General features: G+C 44.5%; 1 protein-coding gene across 1 annotated transcript in view; it reads left to right on the forward strand.

The window, feature by feature from the left end:
- The window catches only part of PRKG2 (protein kinase cGMP-dependent 2), a 110,658-nt gene that overhangs the window by 21,874 nt on the left and 68,800 nt on the right, over positions 1 to 19,984 (forward strand). The window contains exon 3 of the mRNA XM_060247139.1: positions 15,411 to 15,577. Coding sequence (XP_060103122.1) covers positions 15,411 to 15,577 — 167 coding nt within the window. The remainder of the gene's footprint in view (positions 1 to 15,410; positions 15,578 to 19,984) is intronic.

The raw sequence follows: 19,984 nt of genomic DNA on the forward strand, positions 1-19,984 counted from the left end.
GAGGAAACGAAGCCAGGGTTTTCCAGAATAAATTGGCAGCGATCGTTTGGCAAAGACGGGCCAAATGGTCTTTGAAGTGTATCTCCCAGGCTATGAAATCAGTGTGAAGGTAGACTCCTTGCAAGCTGTTAATGCTGTTCAGTGTCTTGTAGGATTGTGTTTGAGCCTGGAGTTGGCAATACATTATTATTATTATTATTAATTTCATTTATATCCCGCCCTCCCCCACCTTGGCAGGCTCAGGGCGGCTAACAGCAATCCATAAAAACACACCATAATAAATAAAACATTAGAATTACATTATAGAACAATAAAACATTAAAACATTAAATTAAAAACCAGTCTAGTAGATACAATTATACTGCGGTATAGATCTTTGGACCGCATTGGCGGATCTTTAATTACCATTTTTCTTAGCAGTCCGAATATGCTGATTTAAAAAGGATGGTCTTGCAGGCCCTGCGGAACTGTTCAAGGCTCCGCAGGGCCCGCACCTCCTCGGGGAGTCGGTTCCATAGGGTAGGGGCCGCGATCGAAAAGGCCCGTATTCTGGTGCTCTGATTGCTCTCTTGCTCAGACCAGTGTTTTTCAAGTTCCCAGAGGAGGTGCGGGCCCTGCGGAATCTCGACCAATTCCGCAGGGCCTGCAAAACGGTCCTCTTTAAACAAGCGTATGCTGGCTGCTGAATTAGGACCTAGAGTAACCGTGTCTCAAGATTCTCGTCAGTATAGATACTTAAACTGGCAGGCACCAGCGTCAGAATATTATTATGCTGCCAGATTAATTTAACTCAAACTGTGAATTTTAATTTTTTTTAATTATTAACGGGTTTTTATAATGTTTAGATGTTTTTACTGTTAACTAAGTCTTATCTATTACCTATTGTTATACATGTATAGATGTTGTTAGCCGCCCTGAGCCGCCTCGGCGGGGAGGGCGGGATACAAATAAAATTTATTATTATTATTATTATTATTATTATTATTATTATTATTATTATTATTATTATTATTATTATTATTATTATTCCTTAAAAGTTCTACATCTTCAATCATAACCTTTATATTTCAATATAATGTAATACAACATTAAAAGGCGAATAGAGCAAGAGTCCAGTAGCACCTTCATGACTAACAAAATTTGTGGCGGGGGATGAGCTTTTGTGAGTCACTGTGAGCTCCTCCCCTGTCACAAATTGTGTTAGTCTTTAAGGTGCTACTGGGTTTTGCTCTTTACTGCTGCTGCAGACAGACTGACACATCTACCCATCTTGATCTATCAACAGTGAAAGGAAGTATATGTATATTTCTGTGTATCTAAAATTGTTTTTTTCCTAAGAGGCCCCTATAAAGTGTTTTACTCTTTTTCCATCATAGTTGAGAAATTAACAGTGCAGTCCTAAAAACACTTTCTTGCAGGGCTTTTTTTTTTTGTAGCAGGAACTCGTTTGCATATTAGGCCACACACCCCCTGATGTAGCCAATCCTCTAAGAGCTTACAGGAGGCCCTGTACTAAAAGCTCTGTAAGCTCTTGGAGGACTGGCTGCATCAGGGGTGTGTGGCCTAATAGGCAAAGGAGTTCCTGCTACAAAAAAGCCCTGTTTTCTTGGGATTAGACCCCATAGAATATATATGAGAAAGATTGGAAGTAAACCCATTCAGGATTGCTGTCTGAATTCCAGCCTAATGAAAGAAACCATGTGTGTTGCTTGTAGCTCTGCTTTGTTTGCTGGGGAGGAGCTGAGGCTCAGTGGAAGAGCATCTACTTGGAATGCAGAAGGACCCAGGTTCAGTCCCTGGTATGCCCAGTTAGCTGATGATGTGAAAGTCCTCTGCATGAGACCCTGGCGAGTATCTGTTTTGCAATCAGATGATCTCAGGTTCAGTTCCCTGGTATCTGTACTAAAAAAACTCAGGTAGTTAGTGGTGTGAAAGACCCCCACCTGAGATCCTGGAGACCATCTGCTTGGCATACAGAAGAAGAAGAAGATTGCAGATTTATACCGCACCCTTCTCTCTGAATCAGAGACTCAGAGCGGCTTACAATCTCCTATATCTCCTCTCCCCACAACAGACACCCTGTGAAGTGGGTGGGACTGAGAGAGCTCTCACAGAAGGTGCCCTTTCAAAGGACAACCTTTGTGAGAGTTATGGCTGACCCAAGGCCATTCCAGCAGTTGCATGTGGAGGAGTGAGGAATCAAATCTGGTTCTCCCGGATAAGAGTCCGCACACTTAACCACTACACCAAACTGGCTCAGTAGAAGGTCCTAGGTTCAATCCCTGGCACCTCCAGTTAAAAGGATCAGGTAGGAGGTGATGTGAAAGATCTCAGCCAGAGTCCCTGGAGAACAGTTGCCAGTCTGAGTAGACAATACAGACTTTGTTGGTCAAGGGTCCGATTCAGTAGAAGGCAGCTTCACGTATTCACAACAGCAGGGAAGGGCACAGTGTGATTTTTTAGAACAAAAGGTGGGAACAAGTGAGGGGAACTGAATCTTTGCACTTCTTCCACCATACCTTTGTGGAGGGGTGTGACTTAGAGGGCAGATTATCTACTTGGCACACAGAAAGTCCTAGTTAAAAGTGTCAAGTTAGCCAGTGGAGGAGTCCGTCAGTCTAAAATCTTGGAGAGCCGCTGTCAGTATTTATATATATTCACTTCATTTATATCCTGTTTCGGATTGTGAACCCTTCAAAGCATCTTGCAGCACTTTTAAAAAACTGCATTAACAATCTCCTCTCTCTCTCCTCTTCCCAAAATATCAAGTCCCCGTTGTTAAACGAATGTTTTATCCTTTCCTCATTATGCTTTAATGTCCTGAGAGCCCAGCAGGGAGAAGCTCCACGCTGCTCTGACTTTAATGGTAGAATAGCAGGTGTTTGGACAGCCAGCTCTTGAGTCCCCACACCAAGGATAAGAGGCCTTTCATGTTTGGAGGTCAATGCTGTTCTTCCAATATCAGGCCACATCATCTGCTTCCTCTTGCTGCAGACAGTTTTCTCCAGCGGGGTTCACTTCCTATATTGCAGCTCCCTAGTGAGTAGGGCTCCCAGCTCCTGCTTGGGAAATACCTAGGGTTGCCTTTTGGGGGGCACTTCCCCACCACCAGCCAGTTGGCCAGCAGGGAGAAATCCCTCCCTCAACTGACCTGAAAGGCGACATGGTGATGTCACCCGGAAGCGACATCATCATGTTGTCAACACTCTAGGTTTTTGGTGAAACTCTATGGTAAAATTGGCTACAAACCATAGAGTTTTGCCCAAAGGCTAGAGCATCACCTCTCCCTGATGTTGGCGATGTAATGATGTCATTTCCGAGATCCTCCCAGAGAGGACCAACAATACCCCTACCAGCTGCCAGGTAGAATCTTTTTGGGTTCCCATTTTTCCAGCAGTTAAACAAACTGGAATCCAGAGCATTATATGCTGCTGAGGTTCCTCCCCTCCTGAGGCTCCAAATCCCTAAAATCTTTAGGTATTTCTAGGGTTGCCAGGTCCTACCTGGCAAAACAAGCAAATTCCTGGAACCCAAACATCCTACCTGGCAGCTGGTAGAGGTATTGTTGGTTCTCTCTGGGAGGTTCTCGGAAGTGACATCATTATATCACCAACATCAGGGGGAGGTGACGCTCTAGTCTTTGGGCAGAACTCTATGGTTTGTAGCCAGTTCGTTTGTTTTGCCAGGTAGGACCTAGCAACCCTAGAAATACCTAAAGATTTTAGGGATTTGGAGCCTCGGGAGGGAAAGGACCTTAGCGGCATATAATGCTCTGGATTCCAGCTTCCAAAGCAGCCATTTTCTCCAGGGAAACTGATCTTGGTCAACTGGAGTTCAGTTGTAATAGAGAGGCATCTCCAGGTTCCACCTGGAGGGTGGCAACCATACTAGTGAGAAAAGAGCCCATGGGAACAAAATGCAGTGAGTTAAGACGAGTGAGTTCACCTCCCCTTGCCTGCATGCACTTTTAATTCTAAAATTAGACCTCCCCATTCGGGCAGATGTGTGAAGAAGCAAATATAGCTGCCCACATTGCATCTGGCCCGAAAGTTCAATTCATATTGAGGATTGGGATGGGTAACTTGTAGCTACTAGGTAACCTATATCTCCACATACTTTGCACCATGATACGTAGGCTATCTATTAGCTGCCAGTTGTCTGTATTTCTATATATTTTGCATCATGGTGAGCAGCCTGATATCCCAGCTGGGAAACGAAGTAGAGGAAACCACCAGGGAAGACCATGCAGAAGAAGACAAAGGCAAACCACCTCTGCTCATCTGTTGCTTTGAAAACCACATCATTCTGGGCTCTCCATGAATCGGTTATGACTTGATGGTACAGTTATTGTTATTAATGCACCATGGTAACTTGGTTCTAAGTTTTGTACTATGTATGTGAACGGGCTTGCCCTTTTCCTTTGGTAGTGTCCTCTTGGTTTGGCTCATCTTGAACCTTCAGCAGAATCTTTATTCATTCAAAAGACAGTTTGGCTTGATGTTTTGTCTCCTGTACACTACCAGGCACAGTCGCTTGGTTTTTATGAGCACAATGTAGCAAGAGGTAGTTTTGTGTCATTTCTATGGAAATCGATGGGAGCCATGCAAGAGTGTCATTGTGCACAGAGCGCTTTTTGTTCCAACAGACTGTAGCCTTCACTCCTTTCATATCAGTTTACTTGGCCTTCCATTTTTTCCCTGCCAGTTTAGTTTTTGCTCTTGATTTTTGAACCCTGTAATTTGTTTTTCCACTTTAATATCGCATAATGGAAATGCATTATTATTGCATACGATTATACGCCCGCTAAGTATTACTCTGAGAGCCTTTAATGGGAAAGAACAAAGAAGTTGGTGATTTTTGTTTTCATCCGTCACCATTTATGGGGGTAGAGAAAATGCACCAGATGGGTCTTTGATGAAATTTAAATTTTCCTTTATTTTTCCCTACAATAATTAAGTACAGCAGCACAAATAAATATTACGAATTGAGTCATGGGGTGGGAGGTAGGAAAGATGATAGGAAAGTAATAATTTGAGAAAACAAACCAAAGGTTTGGTTAATTATTAGAGGTTGGTTCAGGACTGGAACAAAGAGAGGCATTCAACGTGTGAAGTTTCAGGGCCAGAGGGAAATATTGCTAAATGTGGGCAGGTGAAGAGCCATTGTAAGTACTATTCCCAGTCCTACCATTCACAGACTTGATCTCTTAGAGATGTAGGGTGTTGTCTCACATTTAAGCCAGGGGTCCCCAGCAATGCTGTCTGTGGGCACCATGACCCACTGAAACTTTTCCTGGTGTTTGATGTAGTAGTTAAGTGTGCAGACTCTTACCGGGTTTGATTCCCTACTCCTCCACTTGCAGCTGCTGGAATGGCCTTGGGTCAGCTATAGTTCTCGCAGAGTTGTTCTTGAAAGGGCAGCTTCTGTGAGAACTCCCTCAGCCCCACCCACCAGTCTGTTTTGGCAGAAGAAGATAAAGGAGATTGTGAGCCACTCTGAGACTCAGAGTGGAGGGTGCAATATAAATCCAATATCATCATCATCTTCATCTGCCAAAAGTTTTTAGAAAGTGGATGGGGCTGTCACCTAGCAGAGTTTCTCATCGGTCATTGGATATCTAATTGGCTATGCGTTTAAATAACCTCCTTTTGGTAGCAGCTGGTACCTCAGTGTTGATTTTATTTGTCCTCTTAGGGTTGCCAATTCCCAGTTGGGGGCAGGGAATCCCCTGGTTTGGAGGCCTTCCCCCTGCTTCAGGGTTATCAGAGAGGGTGTGTGTGAATGTCTGATGGGCACTCCATTATACCCTGTGGAGACTGGTTCCCCATAGGGTATAATGGAAAATCAATCCGTGGGTATCTGAGGCTCAGGGAGGCTGTTTTTTTTTAGGTAGAGGCACCAAATTTTCATCTGGTGGCTCTCCTCAGAAAAACCCTAAGTTTCAAAAAGATTGGACCAGGAGGTCCAATTACATGAGCCCCAAAAGAAGGTGCCCCCATCCTGCATTATTTCCAATAGAAGGAAGGCATTTAAAAGAACATGATGGCTAGAACTTCCTTCGGAGTTCAATCGTACTTATGACAATCTTGCTCCCACTCCACCCCCAAAGTCCCCAGATATTTCCTGAGTTGGACCTGGCAGTCCTAATCTTACTCCTCTTTCCTAGTGCATTAAAAAAAAAAAACCTTAGCACTCTTCTTCCAAGCAAAGGCTACCTTTGAGTGTGTGGCTCCACCTTCTACAACAGCCATTTTGTGGTTGTACCAACCACAGAAGAGCCAATAGGCTCAAAAACATTTGGCCCCGCCCCCTGATTTAAGTTATCCTATTGTCAGCCCCGGCTCCATGATCAGGGCCCTGTGGGACCTGCCACAGTTCCGCAGGGCCTGTAAGACTGAACTGTTCAAACTTGCTTTTAACGGTTAAGGGAAGGTGGCTATTCCACAGCACCAACAATCTCACTGAACTAACATAACTGAAACCAGAAGCATCAAAATATCATCAACGTGCATCTTGGACTTTTAATGACTATAAAATGGAAATGATTTTATTGTATATTTTGTTTTTAATATTTTATGTTGTTTTTATTTGTTGTTAGCCGCTCTTAGCCCATCAGGGGAGGGCGGGTTATAAATCCAATAAAATAAAATAAAATAAATGATCTCAAGCAGAACTAATGTTTTCATCTCTGCTGCCCAAGTTCTCCTTATCAGCAGAGCATCGTCACTGAGCTATGATGGCTTTTTCTCTTGTGCAATTCTGAGAATCATGGCTCTCAAAAAACACAAAAACGCCCCACCCCTCAAAAAAACACCTTTGCCACATGTACCTGTGCAGATCCTGGTATATCGGCAAGCACAAGCAGTGGGGGAGGACAAGGGGTTATACTTGGCCAGGCAGTGGAGTCAGGGTGCATCTGAGCAGTGCTCTTAACACTTCACCTCGGTCCACTGGGTGGCAAACTGCCCTGCTTGCCAAACAACATGAGCCACTGTTGGGCACCTGAGTTGTTGGTGGCCTGTCCCTAACCGATAAGGTATCCTTTCTTTCATCTAATTACAACAGCGGTGCTATGGAAAGGTCCATCTTTGTAAAACCTAGATGACAGGCCTGATCTATGTCTAGGGACATTTCAGCCTGGAGCAAAGAAAGTTGAATGGCTACGTTAATTGCAGGGCTTAAAGGGCAGGTGCCGGTAAGGCGGATGAACATCCCTGGGAGAACGTTGACACAACACTCCATTTATTCTTTCCTTTGGGGTGCTCAAAACGACACATCTGGTTTCTCCTGCTACTGTAGCCATGAAGTCAGTGTGGTGTCGTTTTTAAGAATGGCAGAGTAGGATCTGGGGGACCTAAGAGAGCCAGTTTGGTGTAGTGGTTAAGTGCGCAGACTCTTATCTGGGAGAACCAGATTTGATTCCCCACTCCTCCACGTGCACCTGCTAATGTGATCTTGGGTCAGCCACAAGTTCTCTCAAAGCTGTTCTGCTCAAGAGCAGTTCTGGGAGAGCTCTCTCAGCCCCTCCTACCTAACAGGGTGTCTGTTGTTGGGAGGAGAAGGGAAAGGAGATTTATAAGCCGCTTTGAGACTTCTTTGGTTAGCAAAGGGTGGGGTATAAGTCCAGTCTCCTCTTCTTCTTCTTCTTCTTCTTCCTCTTCCTCTTTTTATTTTATTTTATCATATTTATATCCCACCCTCCCCTAATGGGCTCAGGGCGGCCCGTTCTTCTTCTTCTTCATTTGAATCCCCCTTTGTGTCACAGAATCTTGCTGGGTAACCCTGAACCAGAGCTGAGGTGTAGGCCTCTGCCATGTGACTCAGAGCTTCTGGTGTTACTTTTGTGACCCAGGAAGGAGCTTTTCTGCTGCAACAGTTCTTGTGACATGAAGGTAATGTGAGAATGGGTCCCATTTTTTGTAGGGTTGCTAATCCACCCAAGGCTCACACCTGGTAGAGACTTACTGGTATGGTGGGGGCCTCTCTGGCAATATTACGGTGATATGGGATCACTCCTGGCATGAACTATCATGGTATGACCATAGAGTTTTGGGTGAATGCTACAGTGTTGCCCCTATGGGGTGATGTCACTTCCATGTCACTCTGGAAATGACATCATTGCCAGCAGGGTTGATTTCTCCCCCATTCTCCCCCACCAGTTCACTGAACAGCACTGGGAGAAGAGAAGGAGAAGAAGACCGTAGATTTATACCCCACCCTTCTCTTTGAATCAGGGTCTCAGAGCAGTACAATCTTCTTTATCTTCTTCCCCCACAACAGACACCCTGTGAATATGGGTGGGGCTGAGAGAGCTCTCACTCTGCCCTTTGAAGCTGCCCTTTCAAGGACAGCTCTCATGAGAGAACTATGGCTGACCCAAGGCCATTCCAGCGGCTGCAAGTGGAGGAGAGCGGAATCAAACCTGGTTCTCCCAGATAAGAGTCCGTGCAAGGGGATGGGACGGTGGCTCAGTGGTAGAGCATCTGCTTGGGAAGCAGAAGGTCCCAGGTTCAATCCCTGGTATCTCCAAAAAAAAGGGTCTAGGCAAATAGGTGTGAAAAACCTCAGCTTGAGACCCTGGAGATCCGCTGCCAGTCTGAGAAGACAATACTGACTTTGATGGACCAAGGGTCTGATTCAGTATAAGGCAGCTTCATATGTTCATATGTTCACTTAACCACGACACCAAACTGGCTGGTGGGAGGTGTCTCGCTAATTTGGGAGACTCTGAGGTTTTGTCTGAAATCATCTTGTTGGTGCTGCAATGTGCTGTCAAGTCGCAACCAACTTATGTTGACCCTGCAGGGTTTTCAAGGCAAGAGACGTTCAGAGGTGGTTTGCCATTGCCTGCCTCTACATTGTGATCCTGGACTTCCTTGGTGGTTTCCCTTCCAAATACTAACCAGGGCTGAGCCTGCTTTGCTTCCGAGATCTGATGAGATTGGGCCAGCGCTGAATTGGGTCAAGGCATGAAATCGTCTTAGAATTTCCTGTCTCTTTCAGAAACTTGGCTTCTGTTGAATATGAAGAATAACATGAGCTTTCTCTGCTTGTGGTTCCCCATTATTTAAAATATGTAAAAGAGACTGTTCGGGGCGGGGGGGGGGAATACAGATGGAGAAACAAGGACAGGAAGAAGATCCATGTGGGCAGCCATGTTGGTCTGAAGCAGTAGAACAAAGTAGGAGTCAAATGCACCTTTATTCAGAAAGTAAGCTTTTGTGTGCTCCAAGCACACTTCATCAGACGAAGCTTACGTTCTGAATAAAACTTTGTTGGTCTTAAAGGTGCACTTGACTCCTAGTTTGTTCAAGGACAGGAAGAACTATAGAGCCCAATAACTGGGATAAGCAAAATTCTTTCAGGATTAGTTTGAATTGGGGATCAGTTTCAGAGAGAAGCCTCCCCAGGTGAAAATAATGGGCATTATCGCTTGAAGATCATCTCTAGATCTGTTAAAATATAGGAGGGGCCTAATTGGATTCTGTTAGGAAAAGGGCACTTTCACAAGATGACGTTAATGATACGGTTTAGCTAGCTGGTGCTTACAGAACTTGTTTTCCACCAAAGACTTGTGACCTATTTATGGCATGGTTTGTCAGGACTAAAGCATACATCCCACCAGTTGGGTGATTGCTGTGCCTCTGATCTTGTTTGTCTAACCTTTTATTGTTGCCATCCTTCATTCTCAAGCTTGGTATACAGGTAATAACAGAAATAAATCAAGCTGGTAAATGGGAGGTGATCATTCTCTCTTAAGGTGCCCTCCAGATAGCTCACCGTGAAGCTTAGTTCCCTTCGACAATTCTACTTTGTTTTATGAGTCCAAGCCGGAAGGGACCTTGGACATTTCCAGAGGGGCTGATGTTTACTTCTTAGGACTTATCAGCCACACGGGTGGTAATGATCACCAGGATTTCCCAGGTCAAAGGTTGTCCTCTTCGGTTAGCAGTTTAATTCAGATCTGCCCATTTGCAAACCGGTAAGGCTCAGTTCAGATGTTATGAACAAACCAGGGTGGGCATAAACTGATTTCAGAGTTGGTCTTACAAGTTTAGGACCCTTCCAGTTTGGTGTAGTGGTTAAGTGCACCGACTCTCATCTGGGAGAACTGGGTTTGATTCCCTACTCTTCCACTTGCAGCTGCTGGAATGGCCTTGGGTCATCCATAGCTCTTGCAAAGCTGTCATTATTTCTTCTTCTTCTTTTTCTTCTTCCCTCCTGCTGCTTTCATCTGGCATGTAAAAACTGAAGAGGGAAGTCTTTAACTTGCTTGGTGACCTGCATCAGCCCCACCCCGCCCTCCAACCTAACCTATCTCCCAGACAGGTTGTTGTGAAGATAAAATGGAGAACAAAGTTGTAGGCCTTTGATTCCCCACTCCTCCACTTGCAGCTGCTGGAATGGCCTTGAGTCAGCCATAGCTCTGGCAGAGTTGTCCTTGAAAGGGCAGCTTCTGTGAGAGCTCTCGCACCCCCACCTACCTTACAGGGGGAGGAAGGTAAAGGAGATTGTAAGCTGCTCTGAGACTCAGAGTGAAGGGTGGGTTATAAATCTGTCGTCATCATCATATCCTCGTCCTCCTCCTCCTTCTTTTTCTTCTTCCTGGTTCCCATTTAGGGAAGCCAGCCTCCAGAGAGGACCTAGAGATCCCCCAGAATTGCAGCTCATTTCCAGACTACAGTTCCCTTGGAGAAAATGGATGCTTTGGAGGGTGGAGTCTATGCCATTGTATCCCACTGAGGTCCCTGTCCTCCCCAGGCTCCACCCCCAAATCTTCAAGAGGTCCTTAGCCTGGAGCTGGCAACCCTGCAGCCCCCCCATCCCCTGCTGGTGGACAGGAGGACCTGGCAACCTTAACCTCAGTGGGGTGAAAAGTGGAGTGTAATTTATCTAGATAAACAGATAGATATACTTGTTTTCCCAGCACTTGAGATTCTTAAACACGATTTCCAAGATTGGCCAATGCTGGGAAGGAAACAAAGTCCTTGTTTGGGTCTCTTGTTTTTGGAAAACATGCCAATCTCAAATCACTTTATGACTTCCATCATTAATCTTGGCACATTGAAGAGAATCTGCATGCCTTACGGTTCACTGGGTCTGCACCTATCATGAACAAACTTTGACTTGAACCGGAGATGGTGTAGTTAACAGTTTAATGGGCTCAAGGGGCATTTTGAAGTATATGCTTTATTGCCTTGCGCTGGACCACCCCGATCTTGTCAGATCTTGGAAGCTAAGCAGGGTCAACAGAGCCAGCTTGGTGTAGTGGTTAAGTGCACGGACTCTTATCTGGGAGAACCGGTTTTGATTCCCCACTCCCCCACTTGCACCTGCTGATATGACCTTGAGTCAGTCACAAGTTCCCACAGAGCGGTTCATCTCAAGAGCAGTTTCTGTCAGAGCTCTCTCAGTTCCACTTGCCTCACAGGGTGTCTGTTGTGAGGAGGGTAAGGGAAAGGAGATTGTAAGCCACTCTGGGACTCCTTCAGATAGTGAAGGACAGGGTATAAATCCAATCTCTTCCTCCTCCTCCTCTTCTTCTCCTTCTTTTTCTTCAATGGGAGACCACCTAGGAAGCCCAGGGTTGCTGTGCAGAGGCAGGCAATGGCAAACCACCTCTGTTAGTCTCTTACTTTGAAAATCCTACAGGGTTGCCATAAGTCAGTTCCAACTAGATTCCCCCCCCCCAAACAAAAAAAACCCCTTTATCTAGCACATGGATGATTACAAGTAGCCCAGGAAACAGAATGTTAAAGCACTCTTCAAGGCACGGGAGAAGAAGAGCCTATACAAACATTCATATGAACATATGAAGCTGCCTTCTACTGAATCAGACTCAGTCCATCAAAGTCAGTATTGTCTACTCAGACTGGCAGCGGCTCTCCAGGGTCTCGAGCTGAGGTTTTTCACGCCTATTTGCCTGGACCCTTTTTTAGTGGAGATGCCAGGGATTGAACCTGGGACCTTCTGCTTCCCAAGCAGATGCTCTTCCACTGAGCCACCGTCCCTCCCCATTCAGATTTACGTTCTTCTCTCCAGTAATGTACTGTTACCTTGCCACTCCCATCTCATCAGAGACAACCCCATCTCAAGGGATGAGGCTGTAGTGATGATGTCTTGTCTCATGTTTTTGCACTTGACCTGTAACACACTGGCCAGAAAGGTGTAACACTGTTGAAGGGAGGATTGAAGCAGGAGAGTGCAACAGCTGGTTTGGAACGAAAAGGATAGATGTGTTTTGTGAAGATGGAATCCTTGGTGCAGTGGCTTTATAAATACTGAAACATTTCTGGATCAATGTGCAGCTAATTTGATGAAAGCATCACATGTTTCTGTAAGCATGCCTGCAGTTTATTTTGGAACAGTAGTCCATTTTGATGGAACCATAGAACTCAGTTCCACTTTTGATGAAATGTACACTCGTTCTCATTCTTGTTTACAGTATGTTTCGAAGTTCTCTTCTGAACTGTTTCTCATCACGGAACCTTCTTAAGATTTTTATAATTGTTTCATTGCAAATGTGTGATATTTTGTGATCTATTCTCCTCTGCATTTGACAGTTTTTGTCATCTGATGTCTTGGAGGTCTTCATCCAATAGAATTTCTAGCTAGTGGGCTAGATCCCATTGGTCAGTTCCACCGGTGGAATCCACCCATTTTCTTACTTTCCATGTTCTGAAAGTTACTTTACAAATGGAATTACTTTACATGTGCTTTACAAGAGCTGTCATTAAACCATGGTTTGAAATCCTGGTTTTAAAGGAAGAGAATAAACCAGAGTTGTGGTTTGGATATATAATCATAAACCATGGTTTGCTGTGAAGGTGGAAATGATTATTTTTTGAACTGTATGCAAGAAGGAGGGAGTGGAAGCCTATACGTCTCCTGAGAAATTCCCACAATGACCAACCATGGTTTGTTATTAATGATGAACTATACCTGTAGGAGCAGTGACTTACAGATGCAGAATTATAGGCTATATGGTTTTGTCACTTAAGGAATCATGCAGAAATATAATCAGCATGAACCATGGTTAGCAAAACCAAACCATGGTTTCTTATTCTCAGGGCTCTTTTTGTAGAAAAAGCCCAGCAGGATCTCATTTGCATATTAGGCCACACCCCCTGACATCAAGCCAGCCAGAACTGTGTTCCTGTATGTTCCTACTCAAAAAAAGCCCTGCTTACTCTGTTTTGCTAGTCACGGTGATTGGTCAGTGTAGTCATCACACCAGGTCATAGGTCAACTCTTAAGACATGGGTAGGTACAATGTTTGAACTGAACTTCAGTTTCCATTTGTGCTTCCATGTTTTCTTAAAAAATCATTTAAACTGATTTTGTCTTTCCTTCTTTTAGCTCCTGATTATCTTCTGTCTCCTTCCCTCATGACTTTCACTATTTTGTGCCCATTTGTTCGTTGTTATCTCTTTTCTTCCCTCACACTCCCAGTTTAGTTAAGTTTAGTTAAGTGCATGGACTCTTATCTGGGAGAACCGGGTTTGATTCCCCACTCCTCCACTTGCAGCTGCTGGAATGCTCTTGGGTCAGTCATAACTCTCGTAAGAGTTGTCCTTAAAAGGGCAGCTGCTGTAAGAGCTCTCTCAGTCCCACGTACCTCACAGGTATCTGTTGTGGGGGGGAGGGAGGTAAAGGAGATTGTGACTGTTCTGAGATTCAGAATATAGGGCGGGATATAAATCCATTTTCTTCTTCTTTCCACAATGCTGCATCCTTCTCTTCAAACAGCTGCCCCTTTTCTGTCCATTGAGTCAACTCCATCCTCCTTCAGAGCCTTCCTCAAAAGCCAGTTACTTCTGCTTTTGCTTTCCTAGACTGGCCTGCCTTTCAGGGAATTGGCTCCTTCCTTTCCCTTGTTCCTATTTTTATCATGCCCTTTGTCTTCACCCATATCCAAGAACACCTCTCTGCCCTCAAAACTCACCTTTCCCAGAAGGCCTTTGGCCTAACTCCTGGGTCCTCATCTCCCACCACACTGAAGCCCAAATGAAATATTTGCTCGTATTCATTCTTTGCAGTTCTCGTGTCTCCCATTCTTCCCCCTTTCTTCCCCCCCCCTTTTGATGAAAATCACAGTTGAAATATGGACTGCAAGCTCTTTAAGGCAGCGACCTATTTCTTCTGTTGTTGCCGCTGCTTACTTAGGATTTTCTCTGTATTGCCATGTCTGTTTATGGCACAGCATAAATAATAATTATCTCGATTATAAGCCCTCTGGGCAAGAATTAGATCACTTTGTATTTTGCGCATCGCACTGGTGAATAAATGCATTGTTAATGCTCGGGGTTGTTGTTTTTTTCCCCTTCCCTGTTCTTGATGAAATATGTCACATCCCTTTGGTAGTTTCCATGCTGGCTTTCCAAAATAATGTCAAGAACTGGAAGGTAACGTGAGTGGTAGGTTGGATTGGGGCTTGCAAACATTCTTCAGCTTCATGACAACTCCTTTCAAATGAACTTGTCAGCTGAGAGTCTCCTGGAGGCTACAGAGGATTCGAGGGAGAGTTCTGGACTGCGCATTCGGTTTGCGTGGGGCGCTGTCCGGACTTGTTGGACCTCACTTAGGTTTGCATGCCTGAGCACTGCGCTTCAGCAGCTGCCACCTCGGGGCGGGGGGAGACTCTGGGCGAATTTCCCCTTCCCCAGAGAAAAAGAGCTCAGAGACAAGGGGAAAGTCATACAGTTCCATCCCCATCTTGGCTTTGTGGGGCACGTAAGGCTGTATCTTTTCAGAGAGCTTTTGGCAGAGGCCCCCTAAAAATGATTCTCTGTTGTTTCTGAGCAGGGGTGGAATTCTAACAGGAGCTCCTTTGCATATTAGGCCACGCACCCCTGATGTAGCCAATCCCCCAAGAGTTTACAAGGCTCTTTTTTGTAAGCTCTTGGAGGATTGGCTACATCAGGGGTGTGTGGCCTAATATGCAAAGGATTTCTGGTACAAAAAAGCCCTGAATGCAGGGAACATCCCGACCCTACAGAGGACCTTGACTTCACATAGTTTGAATAGAGAACATTAGACCACACTCATTTAGCAATGCACAGCCCCGGGGAAGATCAGTTGTGGTGTCTTTTGTGAAGGTTTGTCTGCTGTGACTGATCATTTCCATTGTGGGATCTCTGATGAACCCCTAGAAATCTCCCAGGAGACCTTTGGAGAATCTCTGGTTGGCCAATGTGGAATTATCTGATTGTGTGTGAGAGAGAGAAAAAGCCATGCTAAACATTTTAGGCTGTAACCGAAAGAAGGTAAATTACCTCTGCGGGCACTAGACCATGAATGCTATGATGGAGGAATAACTTGTACATAATATTGTTCATTTAAGCGCTAGTGATGAATCTGATTTTTCTGTCTCTCCCCTCCGTTTCTCTATTTGGCTTGCTTAATAACAGTGAGAAAAAGCTGATCACGGATGCCCTGACCAGAAACCAATTTCTGAAGAGATTGGACCCACAGCAGATCAGAGATATGGTAGAATGTATGTACGGGAGGACGTATCAGCAGGGGAGCTATATCGTCAAACAAGGAGAAGCTGGCAACCATATATTTGTACTGGCAGGTCAGTAAATGTTTAAATCATCACTTCTGGGAACTGTGCAGCTAAATCCTGAAATTTTCTGAGTATAAGAATGTAAGAAGAGCCCACTAGATCAACACTTCCTGCTTCACGCAAAGGGTGATTAACACATGGAATTCACTGCCAAAGGAGGGTGGTGGTGGCTACAGGCATGGACAGCTTCAAGAGGGGAATGGATAAGCATATGGAACAGAGGTCCATCAGTGGCTATTAGCCACAGCGTATTGTTGGAACTCTGTGTCTGGGGCAGTGATGCTCTGTATTCATGGTGCTAGGGGCGGGGGGGCCATGGGGGGCTTCTAGTGTCCTGGCCCCACTGATGGACCTCCTGATGGCACCTGGGTTTTTTTGGGGGGGGGGGGGGTTGCCACTGTGTGACACAGAGTGTTGGACTGGATGAGCCATTGGCCTGATCCAACATGGCTTCTCTTATGTTCTTATGTTCTCATGATCTGCCTAATACACAGAATTAGCATTGCTGTCAGATGGCCATCTAGTCTCTGTTTAAAAACCTCCAAGGACGGAGAACCCACCATCTCCCAAGGAAGCCTGTTCCACTGAGGAACCACTCTAACTGTCAGGAAGTGTTACCTAATATTTAGTAAAAAAAACCTTTGGATTTAATTTCAACCCATTAGTTCTGGTCCAACCTTCTGGGGCAACAGAAAACAATTCTGCACCATCCTCTATAGGGCAGCCCTTCAAGTCCATGGAGATGGTGATCATCTCACCTCTCAGTCATTTCCTCTCCAGGCTAAACATACCCAGCTGCTTCAACCTTTCTTCATAGGACTTGGTCTCCAGACCCCTCACCATCTTCGTTGCCCTTCTCTGGACACATTCCAGCTTGGCAACAGTGTATGTGAAGCTTACGAGCCATACCTTGTGTTTTTACCAGCCGTGAGGAAATTATGTGGCTTTCAGTGATGCTTTCAGCATTGCTTCTGCTCTCCTAATCTGCATTTCCATGAGCCAAGCTAGTTGTGACAGTGGCAGCCATGTTTTTGAATCATGTGTGTGTTTGAATCATATAAAGTTACACAAAATGGGAGTTCACTGGCACTTTGGAGATGAACAAAATTCATTCAAGCACGGGTTTCATGAGTCAGAGCTAACTTTGCCAGATATATCCAGCTCCTGTGTAGTTTTGCTGCAATAGACTAACATGGCTACCCCTCTGCATCTATAAAATATAAATGAGTGGGAGAGGGAGATTTTAATGTCTTAAAGGAGCATATAGATGAAGAGAGCTGTGAAGAAGCTTCAGTGCTTGGGCAGGCTGCCTCAAGGTCTATATACTTCATAGCCTTGAAAGCAGGTTGCCAGGGCAAACCCTGCTTGAAAGTCTTCTAGAAGAGAAATCATCCCATGTTTACCTCATAACAGAACCATATCTTCTTTCTAAGCCTTACCCTTCCCATACTCTGCTATTATTTACACTTTATATATCATGATGTGGTAAATGTTCAGTTGTTTTTCCATAGAGGAGGCCTTCTTGATAGTCCAGCATTGGTCAGCTAAAGGCCTTTAAAAAAAAATCCGGCCCTGGTCAGATACTGAAAGGGAGCTAGGATGGGAGAAACCACAATTCGGCCCATCATCCCAGGACAGAAGATGGCAGAGTTAATTTCCCCTCAGCAGCACACCCCTTCTGACATAAAATCAGAACACCCCCCCCCCCCCAGCTTTATAGATGAACATAGATTAGTTTAAACTTAAGTTACTAACTCCAAGTTGGGAGGATCCTGGAGTTTTAGTGGCAGAGTTTAGGGAGGGGAAAGAGCTCAGAATGGATGTAATAGGATAGACCTTTCAAAGCAGCTTTTTTCTCTAGGGGAACTGATCTCTGTAGTCTGGAGATCAATTGTAATTCTGAAAGACCTCCAGGCCCTGCCTGAAGGTTGGAAACCCTAGATTAAACAGACACCCCCATTGAGTTTTTCAGTCTGTTTACGCTGCAACAGTCTTGGGAAAAAGTCAATAGTCTTATTAGGTTTCACTTAATTAAGCCACTGAAATCAATAACAATATGGAGGGGTGGCTCTTCCAAGTTTGGTGTCAATGGCAAAAGTATCCTTTTTAAAAAAACCTTTTCCGCTGACTCTATTAGCACTGCAGTGATCATTTCATTTATGCTGTGATAGGGTTGCCAGCTCTGGGTTGGGAAATTCCTGGAGATTTTGGGGATGGAGCACGAGGAGGGTGGGTTTTGGGGAGGGGGAGGGACTTCAGTGGGGTATACTGCCATAGAATTCACTTTCCAGAGCAGCCAGTTTCTCAAAGTGAACTGATCTCTGATGCCTGGAGATCAGTTGTACGGTAATTCCCAGGAGATCTCCATCCATCATCTGGATGTTTGGCAAACTAGCTGTGAAATAATCAAATCATTTTGATCATTTGCAATAAAGATACTTCACTACCTCATTTATAGGTCTTTCACTCTTAAAATTTCATGTAGAGTTGCAGCCAGAAATAAAACTTAGACTCTACTAAAGGGCGCAGCGCTGCTAAGAGTAATGAAATTGATATTTCAGTGGCTATAACTATACAGCAAAATTGCCCTAAGCAGAATCTTTGTAGAGAGATCATGATTTTTTTATTGTGGGACATCTGGAGAAATGAGTTTAATCCTCAGCTAAGAGAGCTTTGAACTATGGGCTATGTATTCAATTGAGCTTGGGTCCATAGAAACGCTGAAGACGTACTAAAAAAAATATTCTTACCCTCCCCCCCCTCTCTTTTATGGAAACGACAGTATTCTTTCTCTATGTTTAACGCCTATTTATGTCAGATTCCTGTGTTGTAAGCCGCCCTGAGCCACCTGTTGGGAAGGGTGGGATAGAAGTCATAAAATAAATAAATAAATAAATGATCCCTGCCTCCCTCCCACCACTTATTGTGTGTGTGTGGGGGCGGGGGGAGGACATAGAAATCAGTTAGAACATTAACCGGACAAATTGCTAGGGTTGTCAGCCCTAGAGGAAGCACCTGGCGATCTCCCACTATTACAGTTGATCTCTAGACGAAAAAGATTGTTTCCCTGGAGAATCTGGGTGCTTTGAAGGGTGGACTCTATGGCACTGTATGCTGCTCTCCCCTCCCCAGGTTTATTTATTTATTTATTTATTTATTTATTTATTTATTTATTTATTTATTTATTTATTCTATGACTTATATCCCGCCCTTCCCATAAAATGGCTCAGGGCGGCTCACAACAAACGATAAAACAATAAACAAAGTGCAAAATTGTTACAATTAAAAAGTCAAAACATTTAAAAACCTTAAAATTCCAAAACCTCCAGGTATATCCCAACCAATGTTCCCTCTAAGCCATGGAGTCTTGTGAGCAAAAATTCTACTTTGTGAGCTACTGGCATTAAAGTTGTGAGCTACTGCATAAATCAGTTTGCTCTGGGGCCATTTTTCCTGAGCTAAAGACAAAAATGTGTGAGCCGGAGGCCAAACATCTGTGAGCTAATTCACACTAACTCAGCTTAGAGGGAATGCTGTTCCTAACTCAGAGCCGGCAACCCTATGGATTGCACTGCTGTGGAGCCACATGGAATGTCTTATCAAGGGTTGCACGTAAACTGAATTTGGAAGCAGACCTTTCACATTGCTGATTCTGTGCTGATCTGTTCTGTGGTGCATTAAGGAATATTTTTAGACTTTATTAACACTCTCAACTCTATGCATTTTTGTTACAGCACATCGCAGCACATTGATGAAACATCTGGAGCATCATGCTTTGCACCGTTGGCAGGGAGAAGCATTTATGAGACCAGCTTTACTAGTTAAAAATAATTTATGTTGTTTAAAAAACCCTGAACGTTTCAAAAATGTAGAAGAAAGACCTCTGGATTAGTGATATTATTTATAAATCTATATTACGAGTCGATAAAGAGAGAGATGATGCACAAATGGCACAGATTTGATGGGCTTTATACGCTAAGTGTTGTTTGTAATTGATCTATAGTCTTTCCGTTGAACAACAGACATTTATTTGCTTCCCTGCAGCAGAGAGACAAGATGACAGATATATGTATTTAATTATAATGTGGGGAGAGAAGGCAGCATGGTATAAACTGATCTCACTAGATCTTGGAAACTGAGCACAGTTGGTACTTGGGTAGGAGACCACCAAGGAAGATTCTGCAGAGGAAGGCCATGACCAACCACCTCCGCTTCTCACTTGCCTTGAAATTCCCTTGCTGGGTCTCCATGAGCTGGGCGCTATGCAGGGTTGATACTTGGATTGGAGACCACCAGGGAAGACTCTGCAGAGGAAGGCAATGGCAAACCACCTCTGCTTCTCACTTCCTCAACAGCCCTTTGCTGGGGTCTCCATAAGCTGGTTGCAACTTTATGGCACAGACACATGTAATTAAT

This window comes from Heteronotia binoei, chromosome 9, assembly GCF_032191835.1.
Source record: "Heteronotia binoei isolate CCM8104 ecotype False Entrance Well chromosome 9, APGP_CSIRO_Hbin_v1, whole genome shotgun sequence".
NCBI classification, from domain to species: domain Eukaryota; kingdom Metazoa; phylum Chordata; class Lepidosauria; order Squamata; family Gekkonidae; genus Heteronotia; species Heteronotia binoei.